The 22,138-nt window shown below is 41.1% G+C and overlaps 3 protein-coding genes across 11 annotated transcripts; 2 read left to right on the top strand and 1 right to left on the bottom strand.

Annotated features, from left to right (window-relative positions):
- Nucleotides 1-191: 191 nt before the first annotated feature.
- Nucleotides 192-9,940, top strand: LOC100643744 (glutamate receptor U1). Of its 8 annotated transcripts, none has more exons than XM_020867009.2 (13): nt 207-390; nt 681-947; nt 1,528-2,482; nt 2,553-2,653; nt 3,048-3,131; nt 3,216-3,521; nt 3,938-4,044; nt 5,545-5,715; nt 5,935-6,176; nt 6,497-6,711; nt 7,222-7,478; nt 7,542-7,614; nt 9,571-9,940. In XM_020867009.2, the coding sequence occupies exons 3-13, from the start codon at nt 2,128-2,130 to the stop codon at nt 9,733-9,735; spliced, it is 2,076 nt and encodes a 691-aa protein (XP_020722668.2). In that variant the 5' UTR covers nt 207-390; nt 681-947; nt 1,528-2,127; the 3' UTR covers nt 9,736-9,940. The 8 variants fall into 8 exon arrangements, with proteins under 8 accessions (XP_048268600.1, XP_048268601.1, XP_020722668.2 ...); XM_020867015.2 differs by having other exon boundaries at nt 211-390; nt 762-947; nt 2,247-2,482; XM_020867007.2 differs by having other exon boundaries at nt 212-390; nt 2,247-2,482.
- LOC100643862 lies at nt 9,908-15,953 on the top strand. 2 transcript variants are annotated; one of them, XM_012316752.3, is made up of 8 exons: nt 9,908-10,724; nt 10,811-10,931; nt 12,053-12,307; nt 13,475-13,636; nt 13,704-13,916; nt 14,137-14,309; nt 14,464-14,668; nt 15,404-15,953. In XM_012316752.3, exons 1-7 carry the CDS (start codon nt 9,919-9,921, stop codon nt 14,651-14,653), a joined length of 1,920 nt encoding a protein of 639 aa, XP_012172142.2. In that variant the 5' UTR covers nt 9,908-9,918; the 3' UTR covers nt 14,654-14,668; nt 15,404-15,953. The 2 variants fall into 2 exon arrangements, with proteins under 2 accessions (XP_012172142.2, XP_012172141.2); XM_012316751.3 differs by lacking the exon at nt 15,404-15,953 and having other exon boundaries at nt 14,464-14,931.
- LOC100650460 (transferrin) lies at nt 14,917-21,003 on the bottom strand. Its single transcript, XM_012316750.3, has 9 exons — nt 20,745-21,003; nt 19,987-20,216; nt 19,195-19,498; nt 18,167-18,507; nt 17,219-17,469; nt 16,814-17,049; nt 16,113-16,392; nt 15,462-15,762; nt 14,917-15,094 (listed from the first exon to the last, which is right to left on the bottom strand). Exons 1-9 carry the CDS (start codon nt 20,830-20,832, stop codon nt 15,005-15,007), a joined length of 2,121 nt encoding a protein of 706 aa, XP_012172140.1. The 5' UTR covers nt 20,833-21,003; the 3' UTR covers nt 14,917-15,004.
- Between the last annotated feature and the right edge of the window lie 1,135 nt (nt 21,004-22,138).

The raw sequence follows: 22,138 nt of genomic DNA on the forward strand, positions 1-22,138 counted from the left end.
TTTTTACGTGTCACGCGATGTATCGCCTAACGGAAAATTGCGTCAGTCGAATATTTTTCAGTATTATTTATTGCTGTTTATCGCGTGCAAATCGACGCTTATCGCCAAATGCCAACCCTCTTGCTTGACTCACCTCGAACTACACAGCGAAATGTAGGAGGAGCGGGTGGACTGATTGCGAGCCGCGGCAATTATATCCGACATTATCGCATCATTTCGAATTTTCACAAAGAAAAATTCGTGCAATTTGTTATTCATTTTTACACAAATAGTTTCCATCGATAGTTGCCATTTTCTGCTCGTGTCCGGCACCGGACCGGATTCGGCAACGTTATTTACAATCATACTCCGCATACTTCGTCGTCTGCCTCTTAAATATCAAGGATGCAGGTAAAAAGTTTCCGAATTTCCTTATTGTAGATACAATGATCGATTATCGTGCCAAATAATCGTCTATTATGATTGAATTTTTTAAGAAGAAATTTTTTGTCAAGTCCAGTTTTTAGAAAGCGGAGAAATAATTTACCACGGTGTTATAAAATACTTGAATTTCTTCATAAACTTGTAGGATCTACATAGCATACTTACGCGTGTGGTTGAGCATATTTAGATATGTAGAGAATATTGCTCCTCTCATTTCTACGTTCCTACTGTGCCAATATTTTTGTCTTTCGCATTAGACATCTTTTTCGATGCTGCACGATTTTGAAATTTACCTTCGCTATAATTCATGCCTGCCCTGGTCGGAACGAAATGCAAAGGAATGAAAAGAGTCCTGGACAAAGTCGATCGATCTTTTTTCTCTTCTTTCTACGAGATGTATCATTCACGTGAGAATATTGTCGGCGACCAACTCGACCTACCCCCTTGGATTTCTTTTTCATGAACGAGAATCACGAAAACGGTGGTTATGGGAAAGTCAGTGTTTGCGAAGCTGGTCAAACGTCGTAAGTAAATGAGAACCAACTTGAACGGAATAAAATATGCTATAAGAGTATTCAGACGGTTGCTCTTCTTCGACGTGCTTAGTTTATGAGTTTACAAGGAAAGAAGAAAGTGATCGTCACAACTCTATATAGATCTTAACCGATATTTATTAACAATTTCATGCCAGTTTTCTTCGGTATTGTTACACACGCTTCCTAAGTCTAACTTTTTCGTCTTTTCTAACAGAGTTTAAATATACAACTTCCGTAAGAAGATAGCAAGTGCTACCCGTAGTCATTAATTAATCGCCAGTTTAAAAACTTGGTAGATATTATCGTATTATTATCGCAAATTTACCAAGTACTCCAAGTACCAAGTTGATAAAATTCATATATTATTTATTTACCAAACACTACCAAATCTCCGGATACTCATGTACGCCAGCGTACAGTAAGCGGCACGCAGACTTTGATGGCGCGAAGATGCTACAAAGCGGAGTATCGGAATTGGAAGAGTCACTGACTCTGACGTATCGTCAGAAACGACCGTTTCGATCCACGCCATCGCGATCGATTTCTATGTAACTTTGTTGTGCTTTAGTGGACGCAACGGGCTAGGCAACTATCGCATCGGAAGAAGAGGAGGACGCAGATTAATCGAGCGTATCCGATGCGATTCGATCGACCAACTGTCAATTACCTGACAAGACGCGCAACGTGCTTCACTATCTTCGACGTTCCGCTCTCGTATGATCGAGCAATTTCATACATCACTATCTAGTTTAATTTAGATGGATGTAGGTACGTTCTGACTTGGAAATCGGGAAGGTAGAATCAGTCGCGTGACAGCTGCGAACGAGTAATCGTCGTGATACTAATCGACCGTCGGCAAACTTTGTCGCGTACGAGACAATTCTCCGGTGCGTGGGCAAACGAGTGTAAGCCAGATTTTGGCCAACAGGATAAGTACGCTGCTATTTTTCTATATCGTTGTCCTTTGCTTATGACTCAATTTTCTTACGAGTCAATTTCAATTTTGCTGCTATCCTGCTTTTTTACCCGTGGGATTCCAAAGCTAAGTGTTCATTTGATAGTAAAACTATCGCGAGTTGGATAATTCTTTATCCGTATCGCTAACTGATCGCATAATCAGTGTCAACGCAGCGAGAAATATTCCAACTGCAGATTGTTTTACTCGCAAATGAACGCAACTAAGCGATTGCGGATCTTGTCGTTAGGTGGTATCGACAAAATCCGCGATCATTTAGTTGCAATCATTGAAAAACTAATAATTTTCACTTACGCTCTTTCGGCTGCTAGAAAATTATTAACGAAGGAGGTGACCATGCTTCGGTTCAGACGGGAATTCTGTGCGACGTTGCTGCTACTGTGCGTCTCAAGGAGCACGCGCCTCTCCGCGTCTTTGGCAGACGCCGAACCTATTCTGATACGACCGCTCAAAGTCTACGAGAGTTTGATCAAGGGTGTTCACGATCACTTCAACAACACCTGCGTCATACTTTTTCACGGCACGATGAACGTGATAGAGAAGAAAGGTGAGCTGGTGATGTTTCGATGAATGTAAGAACGTAACGTCGAAGATCGAACGGTGGATGATCGTTTTAGGATTGGAAGATATAGATGGACTGTTGGCGCTCCAAAGGTACTTGAGTGGATCTCTGAACATCCGGACTGTGATTATGGATTTTAGCATGTTCAAGACTCGAGTAGGTTTACCAAGAAATGTCGGATTCGAAGGTTTCTGTATTTAGGAATATTCCAGTATTCTGTACTACGTATATCAGCGAAGCTGATGCGATCGAGTTTTCAACTTTTTGACTATAGCCCAGTAAAAAGACGATAAAAAGAGGAAAAATTCGGAACGGACGATTTCTTGCATTTTTGTTATATCTACTATCAAAACGTATATTTTCAATCATTTACCGAAAAATATTTAAAAAAAGAAAAAGGAAGACACTCGTCTTGTATCTTTTAATGAATTCAAAAACCTCAACACTGATCAGCTTTTTAAGGTCAATGTGTTCGCTAGTTCGTGAGCCTCGATATTCGCTATTTAATGCCTTGTGACGTAACTCAATCGGCTATCGCGTCTCATTTCAGGTAGGAAAGACTTATTATCACATCAAAAGGCCGTTGTTCGTGTTATTGAACGATCTCGACGAGATCAGGGAGCAATTCACTTCGGTGAGTGAAAATAAAGACAGGTAAGAGGAAATACCAGAGAAAAGAAACGGAGATCGTCGACGAATCCAAACGAAACGATCACAGGTTTCCAAATGGATCACGATGTCTTATCCGACGTGGTTGCTGTTCCTGAGGGACGGCACTAAATTCGACGAATTTTTGTCGAACGTCTACGTACCGTTTAACTGCGTCCTGATGGTGACTCAGAGAGATTCGAAGGGAACAGGTGAGATTGTCCGGGACGTGTACCAAATCAGCAAGGAGGATAATCTGAGATCGATGAGGTTTGGCGAGTGGAATGCGAGAGAAGGATTCCAGGGACCTCAGCTTGGATTATATCAACGTAGAAACGATCTAAATGGACGCAACATACGAGTGGTTTCCGTTCACGTGAGTTACAGCGATCGTTCGTACACAGGTTGTACGGTTGCGCATAAAAGAAAGTTTAAAACTGATACGGTATGAATTTCAGTAATTATCGCGTTAAAAGCTTTTTATCGTATTGCTAATAGTCAGCTGTTCTGTGGCATGTACAAATTTTGTATATGTACAATCATGTATTATACATAAACATATATACTACGTTATACTAATTTACCGGTCTTATTAAATAGAAATCCAGTTTGTAAAATTATGGTGTCTTTCCATACTCACTTTATAAACTTTCTTTTGCCAGCCATTGTACTTTGTTGATTTAATTTAATCTAACACCACTACTTGCTTTCTGCAAGTGTCTCGATACTTACATAAGAATAGAAATATCCGAGGAGCTATCGATCGGTATTGATGAACTGTTTCACTGGCAGGATCCTCCAGTTTCGCGGATCATTCGCGATAAAGCTGGTCAGCCTTCTAGGATCGGCGGTTTCTTCGGTGAAGTGATTCAACTGCTGAAAGAAGGAATGAATTGCACGTTAGTATAGCGTTTACAGAAACTATACCGATTACGATATACAGTGAGAATCGATTCAATTATCGTAGAAAACTTTTATAAATATAGGCTAATTATGGGAGTGTTGCTGCTACAAAATTTGGGAAATTTGTATCACGTTCGAATTTTCTAATGGAAAATTATTTTAAGATATACTACTATTATACTACTGTTACTTTCATCGAAACAAATTTTAATTACAATACGCATAATATTTAGAAAATTGGAACTAAGAATCTTCTTTCTCAGGGAGAGACGCCTCCCTCCTAATGAAACGTTACGTTTCGTACGACACGCATCGTTAATACATTCAAAAAAGGTTTCTTAAGCGTTCGCGAACCATTGTACCATGTGACCATAGATCAAGCGTTTCCATCGGTTTGCTTTCGTTCATCTTTTCAAGTTCGTCTCTTCGTCCTCGTCGCAAGAGCATGCTACGTCGTGCCTTCTTGTCTTTTTCTTTCTGACACTCGTCGCGTCTTCTTCTTGCTCGGATTTCCTCTTGAGGGCACGTCGAAGTTCTCTCAGCTGCCTGGCCGTTTCCCTTCGAAAGTATTCGTCTTGATTAGCGGCCGATCTCTCTTCGAACCATTCTCTCTTCCGGCCGTCACCGCTTCGTCGATATCTTTCGTAAAAATATCGCCGCGGTGTCGCGGTTGTGTTGCGTAACATCATCGCGCATCTATTATACGACATTTAATGGGCAAAATAAATTTCTGTAGCTGAAATAAATTTAGAAATGAATAAAAAGAATGTCTAGTAACAACGAGTAAGTAGTAAATATCAGATGTAAAGTTACTGCTATCTCTTCTCAAGATTTTCTCGCGTTATGTTGTGAAAAATGGTTAAATCAATTTTTCTTGAATTTTACGCGCATGCAACTACGTACGGTAAGGAATTTCTTCTTGGGCTAACGGGTTCTAGACATTTCGATGCGAAGCCTCGTAGCATGCTCTCCGTGTTGGACGATTCCGTAGCCCTTCTTCTTCTTCTTCTTCTTCCTCTTCTTCCTCTTACCCTTTCTCGTTTGTCAAACAGACAGTCCATCGTGTACGAAGATCGCGATATCGGGCTCGATTTGTCGACAACTTCGCGAGGGAGGTGACTCTCGAAGATTTAAATTGAGCTTCGTCCGACGTTAGAGCATGATCAAGCAAGCTGCTTGAATCCAAGCAGCTTAACAAACCCACTTTACCGCTGTGAATTTGTAATTTACTTCGGTCGTTGCTTGAATTTTAAGTCGCTCGAATTCGAATAATTCGACTAATCCCAATGAGATCCTAGGTCCATTTGTACGCGAGTGGTGTAATTTACGAAATCGTTCGTCGCATATTCCGAAGCGTTAATCTATGGAGAGTTAATACATAAATGAAAAAGAGTATACTTCGATATAAGACTTAATATATGTACGAATGAGAAAGAGTATTCATTTGCATATTTTATGTCTCTTTCAAATGACTCGCGCGACACCGAGGGTCTCAGGTTTACCTACATGGAGGCTAGCTCATGGGGTACCCGATTACCAAATGGCACGTGGACAGGTTCGATCAGAATGTTGGTAGAAGACAAGGCAGATCTCGCGGCAACCGAGCTGATGATGTCGTCCGACAGACTGGAGGCCATTAAATTTACCACTCCCGTCTACTCGACCAAGTAAGTTAAGAGTCAGCAGTTTTCTTCTATTATTGCTATTACTATCGTTTATGGCTAGCGATGCATAAAAGTCTGCAACCTGATGGTCATTAACAGTCATTTTTTACCTCCGCCTGCAAGCAACAGAACCAAGAAATCAATCCTGCAATTTCTCTAACAACTTACCGCATGCAACGTATCGGATCAGACGTATCTCTTGCTTGCCTTCTTTTCATTTAGATGCCGCGCATACATCAGGAGACCGGACACAACAGCAGTGAAATGGAACACGTACTTGGCACCATTTGCATTCAACGTTTGGAACGCGATCGGTCTAACCGTCGTGGTAGTGGCGCTGACGATCACCGGGATCGATGTTCTCTCGAGAAAAGTGAATTGGTTTCCGGTTGATCTCAGGTCCAATTCCAGGTCTACCTTATCCGAGATTCTCTTCTTCGTATTTGGTGCGTTCTGTGGACAGGGTGAGTGATAGCCCAATCGAATTTGGCAAATTTGATTAGTTACAAGCGAAGAAGCCACCTAAGGAAACCTACGAGTTAATTTTTATTAAACAAAGTTAAACTTATTTTTATTAAACTATTTACTATGTTCAAAAGTATTTGCTTCGTTGCACACGAATGTATATACGAAACCGTTTCCGCTAGAGGCTAAATTAAACGGTGCTAGCTTATACTCTTCCAACTATATTCCCGAAAATATGAATTTGCATAAAAATCGGTCTAGTTTAAATACTTTGGTAATGTCGAAGGACGGGGAGTCTTAATTTCGAATTTGTGAACAGGCATGGAACCGTCTCCTTTGGATCCCACGCGACTGGTGCATCTGAACGTTCACTTAACAGGCGTGGTGGTGCTTGCAGCTTATTCGGCAGCGTTAATCAGCTTCTTGGCCATAAAGACGTTTGTGATGCCATTTACCACGATGGAGGGTTTGCTGAAAGATGGTACCTATCGATTTGCCGTGGTTGGTGATTCGGCCGATTACAGTTTCTTCCAGGTAAGAGATCGTATTTTTACATCCACCATCCGCCATCAACTACAACGCGTCCCAATTATTCAATTCGAACGATCAATACTTCTCGTGATATAGATTCGCGACGATTTCCCATTCGTACTGTATATAATCTACTATAAATAAATTTTTCTACAAATTCATAATGTTATAAGTGTACCTAAAGAAATGCGATCTAATTGGGAGATTTGCTTCATCCTTCAAATATTATAATTCAAAGTTTCCCTGGGAAAACTGCATATTTCATTTAACGCTCTATATGTTTTTGCACGTTAAAATTTGTTTATAAGCGCGGAAAAGCTTAATTACAAGGAATCGATATATTCCAATAACAATATACCAATCGAAATTCAAATAATATTCCTATTGATAAACGTTTAAATGGATATCGTTAAAGAATATTATGATCGTTGGATTTCAATAATTTACAAAGGTACGAGTAGTTTGGCAATTTACTGTGAAAATATTTCGCTGGTTTTTCTCGGGCACAAATAGAACACCAGTGACACCGTGCTCACGGTCATGTTCGAGGAGCTGTTGGCCAGGGAACTTGATCTGCCGGTAAACTATTTGGACGGTTTGAATCGTGTTTGTCAGGAGAAGAAATACGCTTTCATGACGCTGGATAATATGGCCACCGTGCTGCAAGGGAAAGTCGAGTGCGCGGTAGAACCTCTGGATGCGATAATGCAGACTACGATAGCTATGGCAGTCCCGATTCACAGTCCTTATCGTGGCATTATCGACACCAAGTGAGTCAAACATAGTGTTGCGTCGTTCTTTTTTCTCTCTTATCGGCGGCTTTTCCTTCGTAGCATTCTTCTGCTACGGGATAGCGGCATCCTTCAGCGGCTGCTTAAGCTCGAATGGTCGAGCCAAGTGCGTTGGGTGAGTCATTGTGAACTATCTTAAAATATGCATACTTGCAATTACACACATACATGTAGGGAAACTGTATGCGAGTGTGTGTATGTGTCAGTACAGATGACATGGAAAGAAAATAAGAAAAAGAATTGAACGTGTAACCAATCAATTAAAAAATTATATCGTCGAGTGTCGAGGAGTATCGTCAAGAACATCTGTTATAATTAATCATAAGTTTCGTTTCAACAATATACATTTGATCGATGTAATCGATTAGCACCTATCAGTTTGTAGAGGTTGTTTAGTCGTGTTCAACTCACATCGGTGTTACCAATTTGTAGGGGTTTATGCATAGAGGATGATTGGTCGGTGAGGTTTAATGGACGAGATTGCTCGTTGTTGAAACCGTTGAATATATTTAAAATGATAAATTAGTATACAAATAACGTTGGCAAAGACGATCGCACTAACCGATTCGCTAAGACGGTGCATAGGTCGCAAAATAGGATCGCTAAGGACTCGTTAATTAGATCGCTGATAATTCGTTGATAACCGGTTGATAAGTGATCGACAATTGACTGTAACTTTATTTATACTCGTCGGTGAAGAGTTTAAAAAATTTAAATTCGAAAAATTTAAATTCGTCTTTATTCGACGGTTGCACGTAGCGGCGACATTGTTTTGCTCGGAGCTTATTTGATCTTACATTACGTGTATCCTAACGATCTTGATACTCCGAGGCAAGACAACAACATGATTTGAATTGTTCTATAGCTCATGTGCCGCTCCATCAACCATCATATTCGTTGAAATTGGTTTACAAAGTCTTTTTTTCTTTTGTTGTACATACGGTCGTACGACTTCGCTCGTCGTTTTCGTGTGCGGTTGTGAAAGTTCGGCGGGTTCGTCGTTTCGATGCGGGGTAAAGCGTCGACCGCTTGCTGTCAAACCCGTGCAGATGTTGCGCGACATCTTCGATATGCGGCGGTGGATACCTGTCGATACGAAGCAGGCGTTCAACACGCGATCGCCGCAGTGTCGTAGGCTTCCGTTCTTCTTTGGTATGACGCGCAGAGGTGATGCCCATGGACTATTCGCTGGCCGCATCACTGCTTGCTCGGTCATCGTCTCAAATCTCGCCTTCAACTGCTCGCGTCGAGCGGAGGCGAGGCGTCGAGGTTCGTTGAAGACGGATGGGCCTGGCATGGTTTTCGATATGAAGTACCGCACTGTGTCGTATTTTGTCGTTATCGAACGAGTGGACGAGTCGCGTCCGAAAATTCGACGAGAAGTCGCTGATACGTCGACTCACTGACGATTGCTTTGCTCGATACAGCCTCTGTCGTGTCCGTGTGTCGTGTTGTCGATAGGTCGCTGGTCTCGTCGCTGTGGTGTAGTAGCTCGTAGTGGCTTAAGAAGTCCAAGCCGATGAAAGGCGTGCTAACGTCCGCCACCGTGAAACGCCGTTTCGTGTTCGTCGTGGTGGTAGGTCCCATTTCTGATTCCAGGTGCCTGGGCAACGGTACTTCTTCGCGCGGCCCTGGAACGTCGCGTGGAAGAAACAGAGGTCGGGCTGTTGCGATTCGGGTGGCTTCCGTAGGTGTTGTCGGCCACCTTGATCAGGGTCCGCTTATTTATACCGGTCGGGGGAGAGTCGGAAAATTCAAATTCGTCTTTGTTCGACGGTTGCACGTAGCGGCGACATTGTTTTGCTCGGAGCTTATTTGTTCTTACATTACGTGTATCCTAACGATCTTGATACTCCGAGGCAAAACAACAACATGATTTGAATTATTCTCTAGCTCGTGTGCCGCTACAAGTTATTCTCCTTCTCGCACTCGATTCCACATAAATAGTTTCTAACAGTTTTCGACTACTTTCGTGAACCACTGTGTGTTCACTTTGCCAAGGTATAAACCTTGTAGACACGATATAAACGATAGTACCGAATCGAGCATAACGATCTTCTTGGAATTTCAGGCAAAATCCGGCTGGTCTTCGGTAGAACTGGAAGACGCAGTGCCTCTACTTCTCTTTTTGATCTCGTCTTATCTAGTCACCTGTTTGGTGTTATTAGTCGAACGAATAGTGTGTCGCAATCGGGAGCAACGATCTCGCAGCGATCAACGGTTTACAGGAAATTAATCAGACGGATATTTATCGGACCGTGCGCGAATCGTCCTCTCGTGCCGACGCGTTATCAAATTAATACGCAAATATAAACAAAGCCACAGTTGTGCGCGTTTCCCCGTAACGGTTGGATGAGATCGAACAGAAAACAGTTTCCGAGAAGAAATTCTGAGAATATTTTGCAGAAAATCGGCATAGATGGCTCACGTGGGGCAAAACGCGCGCTTCTTAAAAACGAGGATCCCGTCTAAGGAAACTTTACCATCGAGTGAAAAGGAAAACGTGGCAACCGGTAAAAAGAAACCATCGATCTCGCGCGACACGCGTCTCGCTTTAGCCTCGAACGAAGAACGAAGAAAGGGAACAGCTTTGAAAAACGAAGATAGTCGAGTGAGCCGCGAGCTTGAACGAAACGCGCGTGCGAAAAGAACACCGTTTCGTGTGCATTTCGACGAGAAAAATGTCGCTTCGAAGTCGAGTGTCGCTTCGAAGTCGAGTGTCGCTTCGAAGTCGAGTGGCGCTTCGAGGCCGAATTTCACTCCGAAGCCGAATTTCGCTCCGAGGTTGAGTTTCACTCCGAGGGTAAATCCCAATTCGAAACGAATATTGCGTCGCTTGAAAATCGAGTCGAAAGTCGCGCCATCCTACGGAAAAAATGATTCTAAACGGGTAAACGAGACAACGAGCCCTCCTGTTCGTCAAATTGAATCAAAAAAGATTGAAATTTCGAACAAATTGTTTGGAAAAATACAGTCGGTAGAGGAGTCACGAATAGACAAACAGCTTCCGCCGTCTAAAATACCTCGTCGCAGATCTCGTTCCGTTCAGCCGGTGCGAACCGTCACGCATAGCACGTCGCAACGTTCATCTTCGGCCGATTGGCGCGAGAAAAGTTTTGGATTCGGCTCGGTTAATAAATGCGCGACTCTAAATAAACCAGCATCGAGGCCAATAGCAAAAGTAACTGTAGCTCTAAGGTCGAGAAACAAGATCAGCGACAATAGGTACGACTATGCGATTTTTCTATTTTTTTTTTGCTCGATACGTTACGCCTTCATGTTTTATGGACGCGTGCCTTTATTTCTGACAGAAAACAAATTTCCACCAATTCACCGAAGATCGCTCGAGAAAAGGAAACGTCGCTGATTATAAAAACAACGACGCCTGCCGACGGATCATTGCTACCGCCACCGCCAAAGACTCCTATCAAGGTAGACAATCTTTAAACGTTTTTTTCAAATAACTCACCTGTCCGATCGGAATAGAACTTGCCGTCAATGATCGAACGTACAAAATCTCAGTTTTGGTCATGTTCGTGTTCGCAAGATACAGACGGTTGCGCGCAACTCGAGACACAGTTGATTTAACCCTTTCGCTTCGGCAGTCCAGTCCGCCGAAGTACCGTCACTGAAATGCGTACAGTGTGCGTGGTTGCTGTATATAGATTTTCCTAAGTCTTAAATAACAATAATTCTCGTAAGAACCGTATATGAAATATCGTTTCACTGTCAATGGATTTAACAGATTTTTAAGCACGAAACGGTATACGATCGTTTGAATGTTTGAAATATATCGCGTAAGACGTTTCGATGAACAACACGGTTTCAACGCTAACTTTTAAGAAGTGAAATCCAATATATGAACAAAGTCAACAGAAAATATTCTGTCGATAACGAAAACGTATATTATTGACTACAGATGGCATTGGTGTATGCCCGATATATGGGCTGCCGAACCCAGGTTGCCGTCTATATGCGGCGTTCGTACCTACAGGTCATTTCGTGGATGTCATCTATAAGGGACGCTCGTACCTACAAGTTATTTCGCAGGCGCCGCGTATAAGCGGCACCTGAAGCGGAAGGGTTCAACGTAAAAAGACAAGTTAAGGGTGCAAAGTGGCGCTCTTTTACGTGAATTTTTATTTTCGAAAAAATTGTTTGAGTGTATATACGTTCGATCATATTCGTACATAATTAATTCGTACATAATCGTATAGATTCGTACATAATTTTTGTTATTTAAATACTTATAATTTATACTTATACACATGAACGATATATTAAAAGGTCGAAATTTTGCTCTCAACATCTGCACAATTTCTTCGCGTTTCCTGGTGCGTCTTCATAATGGCACGCTATTTCTCACCCTCGATTTTTCCTGTCCATTTACATTTAGACCCTTCGTCTCTCCCTACCCTACTCATCCCTTAATCCCTTTCCCTTAATCGGTTATCGTTACTATTCAGATATGTACTCACTTTCCAACTCTCAGAAATACCCTCGATCTAAAAAATTCAATTTATTCGTCTACTATTTTTGATCTAAATTTGAAGGTGGTGATTCGACGGAGCAAGTATACCACAAGCGCATCTAACAAGGGCGAGCTACTGGAACGTCGAAACGATTTCAAAGAAGAGATCGATCCTTTTCCCGCTGAATTACTGTATCATGCAGAATATCACGATGAACTGCCGATGATCGAGAGCGAAAGGGAGCAAAAAGCACCACAATTGTCGCGTAATTTCTTAACGAGGCACATCAACGCGGAGCAGAGGAGGCTGGTCGTCATTTTTATAATACGTCTAGGAGTGAGTAGAAGAGAAAAAAAAATGGCGTAGTCGTCGAATGCACGTGTACTCCTCTCGTTTGTCCTTTTCTAAACTATCTTAAGCACAGCGACAGCGTCGTTGTTCGTCTTCCGGCGAGTAATAATTTGATAATGAAATAATTTAAAAAACGACAAGAACAGAGAAGATGGTGCACGTGTATTCGATGATTCTGCCGATTTTTCCATAACCTATGAACGAACACGTGGTCATACTAATGGTACGTGTAGTACCTTTTTCTTGAAACGTTGACCGCCACTGTAGTCATCACGGTGGTCGTTATTCAATTTTGTAGAATGAGAAATTTGAAAAACTGGGAGACAATTTAGTTAGATATAATTTATAACATTATCAGAAAAAAGTATATAAAAAGCAAATATAATAACATTCGATAATATTTTGGAAGAACTAAATGTTATGATGTAACACGGCGGCTCTTAACTTTTTGTTTATCGCTTTAAATAATTTTCTCTCTCTGTTCTATATTTCCTTTTATTATATTTATATCGAGTGAAATTCTGAAAACCTGTCAAAATCTAAACCCGTAAAATATGCCAAATATGCATAATCAGAAGATGCGTTAACTATCGCGTTCATCAACGTCCTTTCTCAAGAGAAAACATTCGTTACAAATAAATAAATACACATAGTACATATTTTTTAATCTAATAATATAACAATAGCTTGCATGTGTGAGAACTTCGCGGCCACGTAGCCGAACGTTCGCGGACTACAAGTTAAGAAACGATGGTGTAGTACGTATTTCGATCTATCGCGGTTTCTAGAGCAAATAACATAAAATTTGAGTGGCAGTCAACGTCTTATCGAGCGCTACCCTCGTATTAGATCTTTCTCGGCACGTCAGACGATCTTCCACGATCTCCCTCTAATATGATTGTTCCCATTATCTGCATTCTTGTTCTTTCTTGAACAATAAAAACTCCTTACTTCCTCTCGGCTACGAATTAATATCGAAATTACAAAATCACCTAATCCAGACATACCATGCCGTTTCCATTTTATCTTCACGTGTCTTCGTTAAAACGTCTTGGTTTTATTCTAATAGAAACAACTCTGTGTAGCATTGCTTCTGGTAATTGACGTCTTGCACGTTACACGTACAATGACAAATCTCGTTGTTGTTGGTAGATACACTGCCGATATCCGTCGCGCATTGTGTATCAATCAGTGAAGCTGTTCGACGCCGTTATGGACAAGCTTTCCATGGATACGACGTTGATCCAAATGTACGCGTTGGCCAGTTTGTGGATCGTGCTCAAGAGGCAAGAGAAATTTCACAAGATTCCGTCGGTAAGCGAATGGGACTATTCCTCGCAAACATTTGTTTTTATTTGACGCTTTGGTGGTTTATTCGCAGGCTCCGAAGATGGTGTCCCTCGCCAATGATCTTTACATAGGAAGAGAGGACTTGTTGATCGATTGCGAGAGGAAGATCTTGAGAATTCTTGATTTTAACATCACGTTCGCCGACACGTTTAGCCTTTTTACGCATCATTTCATCAGCTGCGAGCGTTACCTCGACGTATCCGAGGAAACTGGATTCTTTCTATACAATTGCGGCTGCTACATGGTGAAGATCTTTTCTTATTACTATTTAGTTTCTCATTTATTCGATCCTTAAGTTGATTTTATCAGGCCCTTTATGGCTTTATGCAGCTTTAAATGGAATTTAAATGGAATAGCAAGTCATAACTTGTAACCGCGATTATAACAGTTATTTCTTGCTCCGAATCGTAGACGGTAAATCTGACAAATATACGCGAATTGTATTCTGTTCGTGAATGTTTCAGATCGATATCACGCTTCTGGACGAGCAATTTTGTAAAGTATCCGCAAGATTGATCAGCGTAACGGTATTAGAGTTGGTGCTCGGTATCGGTTTGGACGTCGCAAGAGACAATACTATACCCCGATGGTTGTTCTGGAGAGGTTTACTCTCCGCCGCTCTTAATTCGCCTCAAAGGTTAACATCGCTTCTTTTTCTTTCCTGTAGATAACGTACATCGTGCTTTCTTATACGGTACAACTCCATTTATCCGAACTTGTCGAGAGAGAGAATAATTTATACAATTGGAGTTGCATGTACAAATAATATAATATCAGGCGATTATTTTCAGGTTAGAAGACAAGGAGATCGATTCACTTCGTGTTGTAATATTGCGGCGCGTGTTAGATTCGGAAATTCAGCAGGACAGTTTCAATGTGGTATACAGAAAATACACTCGCAGCAGATACGGTCGGATATCGGAACCTTTCCTGCAGCAGGTTGCCAGGATACCTGCCGCAGAAACTATTTTTGATCCGTAGAATTGATTTTTATTGGTAAGACTGATCTTTATTTATTTTTAATTGCCACTTTGATTATTCTTTTTAATCATTTTGATTATATTTCGAATTTAATTGTATATTTATTTATTTCATTTTATATGTGGTCCTCGCTTATCGGCGTAGGACTACCGGCTTTACATTGTTCTCGATTCTGATGATTTTGTCATGATTTTGTTTCATATTTGTAACTTTCTGGTACAAAGAGGAGAAATGCAGATTGTTGTTAAAACCAATAAAATGAATTATTTGCTATGCTATTTTATTGTATCGTTAAATATACAGCGTCGCGTCCATTTGAAACCAGCGACGAGGAATAGTGTCTCTCAAGCTTCATGCTATGCCGTAAGTTTGTCGCGTTTGTTGCCAATCGTTCCACTTGTTCCACGTTTTGTTCACTGATACGAGACCCTTTGCCTCGTCCTGAAATCGAGAAAGTTCAAGATTGGTTAGATTCTTCTCCTAGCGTAGAATTACTACGTAAGACTCTACGTACTCTCAATTGTGTCGTAAACGTTTTGCCAACAGCACACGGGTGAAATTGTACAAAATTCTAGCGCTTGTTTCTTAGCTCCCGTATTTTCTTTCGCTCGCTACCTTTCACATGCTTTCATACGGATTTTATAAAAGCGTCGTTTTCACGCTACCGAACGAGTACTCTGACTCGTCGTGGGAGAAATTACGCGAACAAAAAATTACGAAGTAAAACGTTTAACTTTAAGGAATTTTCAGTTCTACATAAAACGATTATCGCCGATTTTTGGGAGAAAAGAGGAGGAAAGCTCATTACCCTGAACAGTATGTTCGATCGGTCGGACCAAGAGCCGAACATGTGCAGAAGATCGGGCCGCTTCGAGTACAGGCCACTGGCAGCTAATATACCATGAGTGAGCTCTTCCAAAGCGTTCGGAGTTTTAGCAGCCGAGCTGACGATCAGCCTTGGTGGCTCCAGTCCTAAGTTGCATGTCTGCCATTCGCTAATAGCAGCGCGTTCACCATTCGGGCAAAGTAACTCTATCTTTGAGGAATCGGCGTCGCTCAAAGCTGGCGATGGCAGGAATGCCACGTCTCCCTTGCCTTCTAACAAGCAACTAAGTGTGACAGAAAAAAGAAGAAAAAATGAAAAACGGGAATTATAAATTGTAAATCAAAGCGACGTATTCGCCACGGTAGTAAATATTTCACGATGTAAATATTAAATTCGCAATGAAATTTTATGCGCCACGTTGTATGTATTTTTGTTGATAACGGCGTGAAAATTTGTACATTTCTAGCATTTTTACCACGGTGAATTTTATTTATATCCCATGACGACACTCTCGCTCGAAAATGTTAGGATATCTTCTTCTTCGAAGAAACATTTGATATTTGATATTTCGTGTAGATTATGAATTTTAAAATGACACGTATTCTATGCACGTTTGGGAGTTTATCGACTTACGCGAGAGCTCCCTTGCCGCCGATGTACGCTTCCTCGTTATTTGGCTTGCATTTGCTCGCTTCTCGGATTCGATCGTCTTTGCTCGCCGAGTTTCCAACGCACTGTTGACACAGCGTCGACTCGATCGGCGCTCCAGGGGCACAGGATGCGGTGAAGAAATTGGCCAGATCGTCCTCCGAGGATATAAACTTTTTATGTTTCAATACATGCGACGGTGCTGTCCAACCGGCAAAGTTACCCTTGTATCCACTGTGGCAAGATTTCTTGCCCTTCAAATCCTCTGAAATCAATTTACAAACGACAATGGGTACAGCCGATTATCTTATCGCATAGATCGATACTATGACACGTGTTATTATATCTTCCTATATTTTACTCCTGTATGCGTATCTCATACGCGTATCATGATTCACGATACGTTACTATATTATTATTACAGCACTGTTATTCCTAATCCATTAAAAAATTTCTCATTCGATTCGGTGATGATAGCGAAGTATCAAAATTGAATGGATCTGTAACTTTTAACCTATTGTCCGATGAAAGGATGAATTCTTTTTCTATTATTATATTCAAAAACCGAATTGTTTATTCGATAATATTTTCCATTCATACTGCGTATATAAAACAGAGATTTTTGAGAAACGGCGCTTTTTAAGATCGAATGATATTAGCCGGGAATAACGCTTCCTATTTCTTACCAATTTTGTTTATCGAAGAAGATTTCTTGATAACTGCCACTGCTGCTCTCTCGCCGAGGTCTGTGGAACCTGGGCCGTACGATTCCGCGATTATGGGGATCGTGTTAAAGTTTTTGATCGCATGAGAGGCCCAACCTCCTTCGACAACCAATAATTCCGCATTACCTATCTTGATGGCTTTCAAGCAGTCGTCTTGACTCTTTTCGAGCACACACTCGAACTTTGGCCTGACATCTCTGATGAAAAACGAAAATGAACAACGATAAATCCTCCAATTACCATATTTCAGATGAAAATGATAAAATTCGAGGATCGACAGCGTTAATATTCTACGATTCACCGATTTTACCGATATTATCAGTCGATAAATTATCGTGTAAGAGCAGAAGAGCGAACATGATTTACCTCGAGTACGCTGCTTTCGCAAGAGCGTTGCACTTGTCAAGACCGTTTTCGGACCAGACGCACCATCGAGCACTTTTGTCTGTAGCTCCAGAGTTTCTTTCGATCACATCAAGATATTTTGCGTCTTTTAAGTGGTTCGCGGGCAATACGGGTGACGCGGCGACTGCTAAAGTTTTTTCGTCCAGTAGCATGATGTCTTTCCACCAAGCTGCCTTTTCTTCCTCTCCTAGTTTACCAAGATCCGTCAATTCCTGCATGATCGACAGTGTATTCAAATATTAACCAACGAGACTTGTCGAGGAAGAAGAAAAATACAAAGAAGAAGAAGAAGAAGAAAGAAAGCTTCCCATGAAAGGAACCCCTACAGAGAAATATTTCTGGTTAGCCACTAATATACTAATACTTTGAGTAGTGTATTACGATTAATATCGAAGGTTCTGGTAGCTTAAAAACTGATCGTGGTAGATTTCATTGATCGGACCGAAGCATTACCGAGAAAGTATTCGGTAGTTGTGAGTACTCTTGAATGCCTTTTCAATGTTATACTTCTTAGTAGATCTCAGTAAGTTTTTTTTATAAGGAAAAAACGTAAGAACGAGCAGAAAAAAGCTACTGAAAATTACTAAAAAATATAATACCGAAGAGGTACTCGATATTATCGACTGTTAGTACTTCCTCGGTAATGATTTGGTATCCCACTGCTAGGTTTCAGCCACGAGCTACGAGTTTTAATAACTTAGAAATATGAGCCAGGGATACTCTTATCCGCTACTGGTCATTATTGATCACTACTAAAATCCCAGCAGTATTTACAATTATCAGAATCCAATATTACAACACTTAGAATCAGTACTGATCAGTTAGCAATATACATATTCTTCTGCAAGGAAAAGAGTGGAAAGAAAAAAAGAAAAAAGAAGAGGGAAATTAAAAAAAATAAAAAGGAACCTTTTGAATCGCTTCTACGTCATTCACTGCGTTGTTGGTCATGTATCCTTGCCAAGGTCTGGCAGCCCAGGTGCAAGGTTTCGTGGTTGCGTCTATCGGTACTTTGCTACCGTCCGGGCAGAAGTATCGGTAGTCAGCAGGATTTTCTGAGGTCGGGACTGCAGGTGTCATGCCGACTGGCAAGCCGAAGAAGCGTTTCACGTAGATCACCTTCGTCCAGGCTACCTCACCACCATTATGCGCGAGACATCGCAACGCGCCCTCGTATCCAGAGTAAATGTCCGGGTAGTCGCAAACTTCCGGTTTCTCGCAAAGAGCGCACATGTTCGAATAGGTTTCCTCTGAAAAATCGAACGCAAACGTGGTCAGTCGAGGAATGAATATACAGTGACTGCAAAAAGTATACACAGTTGTATTAATTATAGCATTTATGTAATGCTTAATTAGGTTCAAGTAGACTAAATTTCGTGTCATTTAGTAGTACTTTCGTGTAAGTATACAAAATCGATACCGTGAAAATAAAGAGCCTACTAGAAAAAGAACACTTTAGCATAATAATAAGAATATGTACAGATATTTTTTGTAGCCACTTTAACAGTGCGATACGTGTACGCGACATCAGGTTAATACCGTCGAAGTACAATGAGCGGCGAAAGTATCCGAGTATTTATTATGAATATGTTACATAAAATCTTCTGAAATTTCATTAATACTGTAACGAGATACGACTGTCATGATTATATCGATAGAAAAATGCATACCCCATGATACTCGTTAGCTATTGTTTAAAACTAGCTGCAACAGCATGCGATGAAAAGTTTCTCATTTGTCGCTTTGTTAGAAAAATTTACCAAATGTCCAGCTGGATAAATTGTAAAGCACAAATTAAAAATAAAAAAAAAAAAAAAATTGTCGCTTCAGCGAGGGCTCAGCTACGGTTTTAGATAGATGGCGACTTTAAATAGAATTGGTTCCATGTTATTATGGGTATTACCGTTATCGTTGTCGCTGTAGTTGAAGAAACTTACTAAGTCTGCGGTTGATCGCTGGATCCGGAGACCAGGTGCCGACCAAACATCCCTTGGAGAACAGAGAACTCAATGCACGTAGCTCGTTCTCGCGCGCTGAATATTCTGGATCGTGTAGATTGTTCAGTACTCCCATGTCAGTGAGTTTGGTGATCGGAATTTTGTAACCAACGTTACGGCCCACACCGGTGTGGCAAGACTTTAATCCACGCAAACCTTGCACGTTGTCGATGTTCAGGTCCTTGTGTATCACGGCCACAGCTTCGTAACGATACGGCGCGTGTGGCTCCTCCTTCGTTCTCACCTGATTTGATGCATGCGAAATGTCAAATTCCCTGCCTGATTCCGATGATTTCGAAATACATTTGTAAAAACTCGACATTCTGAACAATTTTTTCCTCTCACGAAAATGTTGGACTCTCTTACTTCCGAGATATTCGTAAAGAACTCTCGGATCGCTACAGCGAGTTTCGCCTATAATTTAAACATCTACAAAGTTGGATAGGAGGTGACTTTCCTACAACTTTACCAATTCCAATTCTATTTTTCCGATAGAAGATTAATAGTAGACTGTGAATTTTTATGCAAATTCTAATATGTTTTTACGAATATAATTAAAGAAATAGACAATCGCTTTACTTATTAAAAACTATAACGATTTAAAATGTGCAATAAATGTTGTAGACAAATTGTTCACGGAACTAATATACGCTATCTTCGTAAAATAAATTAAAGAAATCCTTCATCAATTCTTGTTGTACGTTTACGAATCATAAATTAAAATTTTCTCACCTGTTCGACAATGTTGTAGCCGGCTTTCTCCTGCAGGTGGTTGTTCTTCGCCACCAGGTACATATCTTCCGGATCAACAGCTACCACATCGGCTTCCTTTTTACCAACCCTTTCGATGCACTCGTATCGATCGCGACCAGAGATGCACGAGATTGGAATTCCCTTGACAGCTGAGTCTTTGATCATATCCGCGCATTCTTTCCAGTACACCTCGGGGACGCATATTGTAACTGCAAAAATAAATAATCATAAGAAATTGCCACTTTGTAAACGAAGACACAACCGACGTCCAATAAGATAAAATGCATGTTTGTTCTATTTCATATTAAAAAAACATTTTTTTATTTTTCTAATTCTTTTAACACGAAGTTCGCAAACACCCGTACGCACTTGCAATGCTATAGGAGATTAACAGAAATTCTTTTGGATACCGCGGACTTTTATGCATCTGTAAGGCACTCGAAAGTGTAAAATTGCACAGAACGCACATAATATGGAAAAATAGAATTTTTTTTTTGTTATTTTAGAACGTTCAAAGCGCTTTCCGTAGCACTTGGCAGGCAAAGCAAGCTTCCACCGAGATTCTACATTTTTAATAATATTCTCAAAGATACGAATACGCATAAAATTTCGCGATCTATCTACGACTACCTATAGCTACATTGCGCGTATTTTGCTTTTCGGATGTTTGCGTTTCATTCTTGGGAAAGACAGTTGATTAGAACATGTACTTGTTGTAACCGTATTCTCATACTTACAGATTCGTTCAGAAGGATGAGCGGTGGTAAGAAGTATCACGTTCGCGAGGAACGTGAGAGCCGCGAGGGCAGAACGACGGAACATCATAGCCGTCAGCGTACACAAATTATCTCGAGTAAAACGTCAAGAGAAGAGAATATAATATCGAACGTAAGAAAGATGCGCAATCGGATAGAAAAACTGAAGACACGATAAACTGTTGCGAGATTCTACGAGCTGCTTTGAGAGCCTGCACGGCCCGTTTATATAGAGGAGCGCCTTTTTCCTCGTCTTGTGTTCTCGCGTAATACCTGCGATCTGGAGGGAGTAATCAGAGACGGAGATAGATGATCGCGGCGTTGCTATAACACTTTCTCTCTCTTTCTCCGTCTGTTTCTGTTCTTCCCTTTTTCTCTTCCCCTCGCCGAAGCAAGTATTCGCGGGCACATTTGCATAGCGCGAGTTCGCGCGCACAGGTAGCCACGGGATTTCGAACACTTCGAATCTGGATCTCACAGCGAAGAGAAGCACGTCCGATCCAGTAGCCAGAGATTTCGTATCATCGTCAAGACGGATAAAAAATAAACGTAAAATGAATAATCGTCGAAACCGTTCAATCGCATTTCGTTTGCCTGACGAGAAATACTCGCTGATTCGATTTTGCATCATGTTTTTGGCAAGCTAACTTGTTACTTTTAATAACTCGTCGGAGTCGAATTCGGAATCTTTTAGCTTTCGCGATTGATCAAAGATAAAGGTTGCGTTTAGTCGGACAAGAGAGAACGATAACAAGTCAATGACTTTTCTGTTCAATTGTCTTTATCTCGAGAAAGATGCGGTCGGTTAAAGTGGCATCAAATAACCATGAGCCTACTGTAATGTAATTTAACTGATAATACAAGTAAGTATTAATCGTTTGTATAACCATGCATATTTTAATCTGTACGTGTTAAATTACATTTGCTTCCGACCCTGTCAAAACCTCCGAAACGTACTAAAATTTTAAAAGTTCATAAAGAATCAATAAAAGAAATTTATCAAGACACCGATCTAACGGCTCTAAGCCTCGAATCTCCGTGATCTTGGAAAACTTCGCTTCGTTGTTGATATTTGAACGCCTCATTGCTATCCAATCTGTGTCTGTTTGACCCCCCTGCAGTTTCCTGCACCCCTATAAAAATCCATGCTTTTCTTGTTTTCGCGAAGCGTATGTCTTACAAGGCGATACGGTTTACGAGCTAATCGACGACGGTCGAGGATAGCTAGCAGTTGCGGTCAACGATGTACCATGATTGGTCGATTGCGACGCGGTATGTTTTCGAATGAATGCGTGATTCCCCTCGCGTCAAGGTTACGACGACCCACCGAGAGTCTCTACATCCTTTCGCGACGAGACGCATCGAGTTTGATCGAT

The sequence above is a fragment of the Bombus terrestris genome, chromosome 15, assembly GCF_910591885.1.
Source record: "Bombus terrestris chromosome 15, iyBomTerr1.2, whole genome shotgun sequence".
Taxonomy (NCBI): domain Eukaryota; kingdom Metazoa; phylum Arthropoda; class Insecta; order Hymenoptera; family Apidae; genus Bombus; species Bombus terrestris.

Excerpts from the sequence above, each read along its gene's own strand:
- LOC100643744 (XM_048412642.1), top strand. The coding sequence starts at position 2,128 with ATGAACGCAACTAAGCGATTGCGGATCTTGTCGTTAGGTGGTATCGAC. Across the intron at positions 2,483-2,552 it reads GAACGTGATAGAGAAGAAAG|GATTGGAAGATATAGATGGA; the intron begins GTGAGCTGGTGA and ends TGATCGTTTTAG. Across the intron at positions 4,045-5,544 it reads AAAGAAGGAATGAATTGCAC|GTTTACCTACATGGAGGCTA; the intron begins GTTAGTATAGCG and ends CGAGGGTCTCAG.
- LOC100643862 (XM_012316752.3), top strand. The coding sequence starts at position 9,919 with ATGGCTCACGTGGGGCAAAACGCGCGCTTCTTAAAAACGAGGATCCCG. Across the intron at positions 12,308-13,474 it reads TTTTTATAATACGTCTAGGA|ATACACTGCCGATATCCGTC; the intron begins GTGAGTAGAAGA and ends TGTTGTTGGTAG. Across the intron at positions 14,310-14,463 it reads GCTCTTAATTCGCCTCAAAG|GTTAGAAGACAAGGAGATCG; the intron begins GTTAACATCGCT and ends GATTATTTTCAG.
- LOC100650460 (XM_012316750.3), bottom strand. The coding sequence starts at position 20,832 with ATGATGTTCCGTCGTTCTGCCCTCGCGGCTCTCACGTTCCTCGCGAAC. Across the intron at positions 18,508-19,194 it reads AGCGATCAACCGCAGACTTA|AGGAAACCTATTCGAACATG; the intron begins GTAAGTTTCTTC and ends TCGATTTTTCAG. Across the intron at positions 16,393-16,813 it reads TTCTTCGATAAACAAAATTG|AGGATTTGAAGGGCAAGAAA; the intron begins GTAAGAAATAGG and ends AATTGATTTCAG.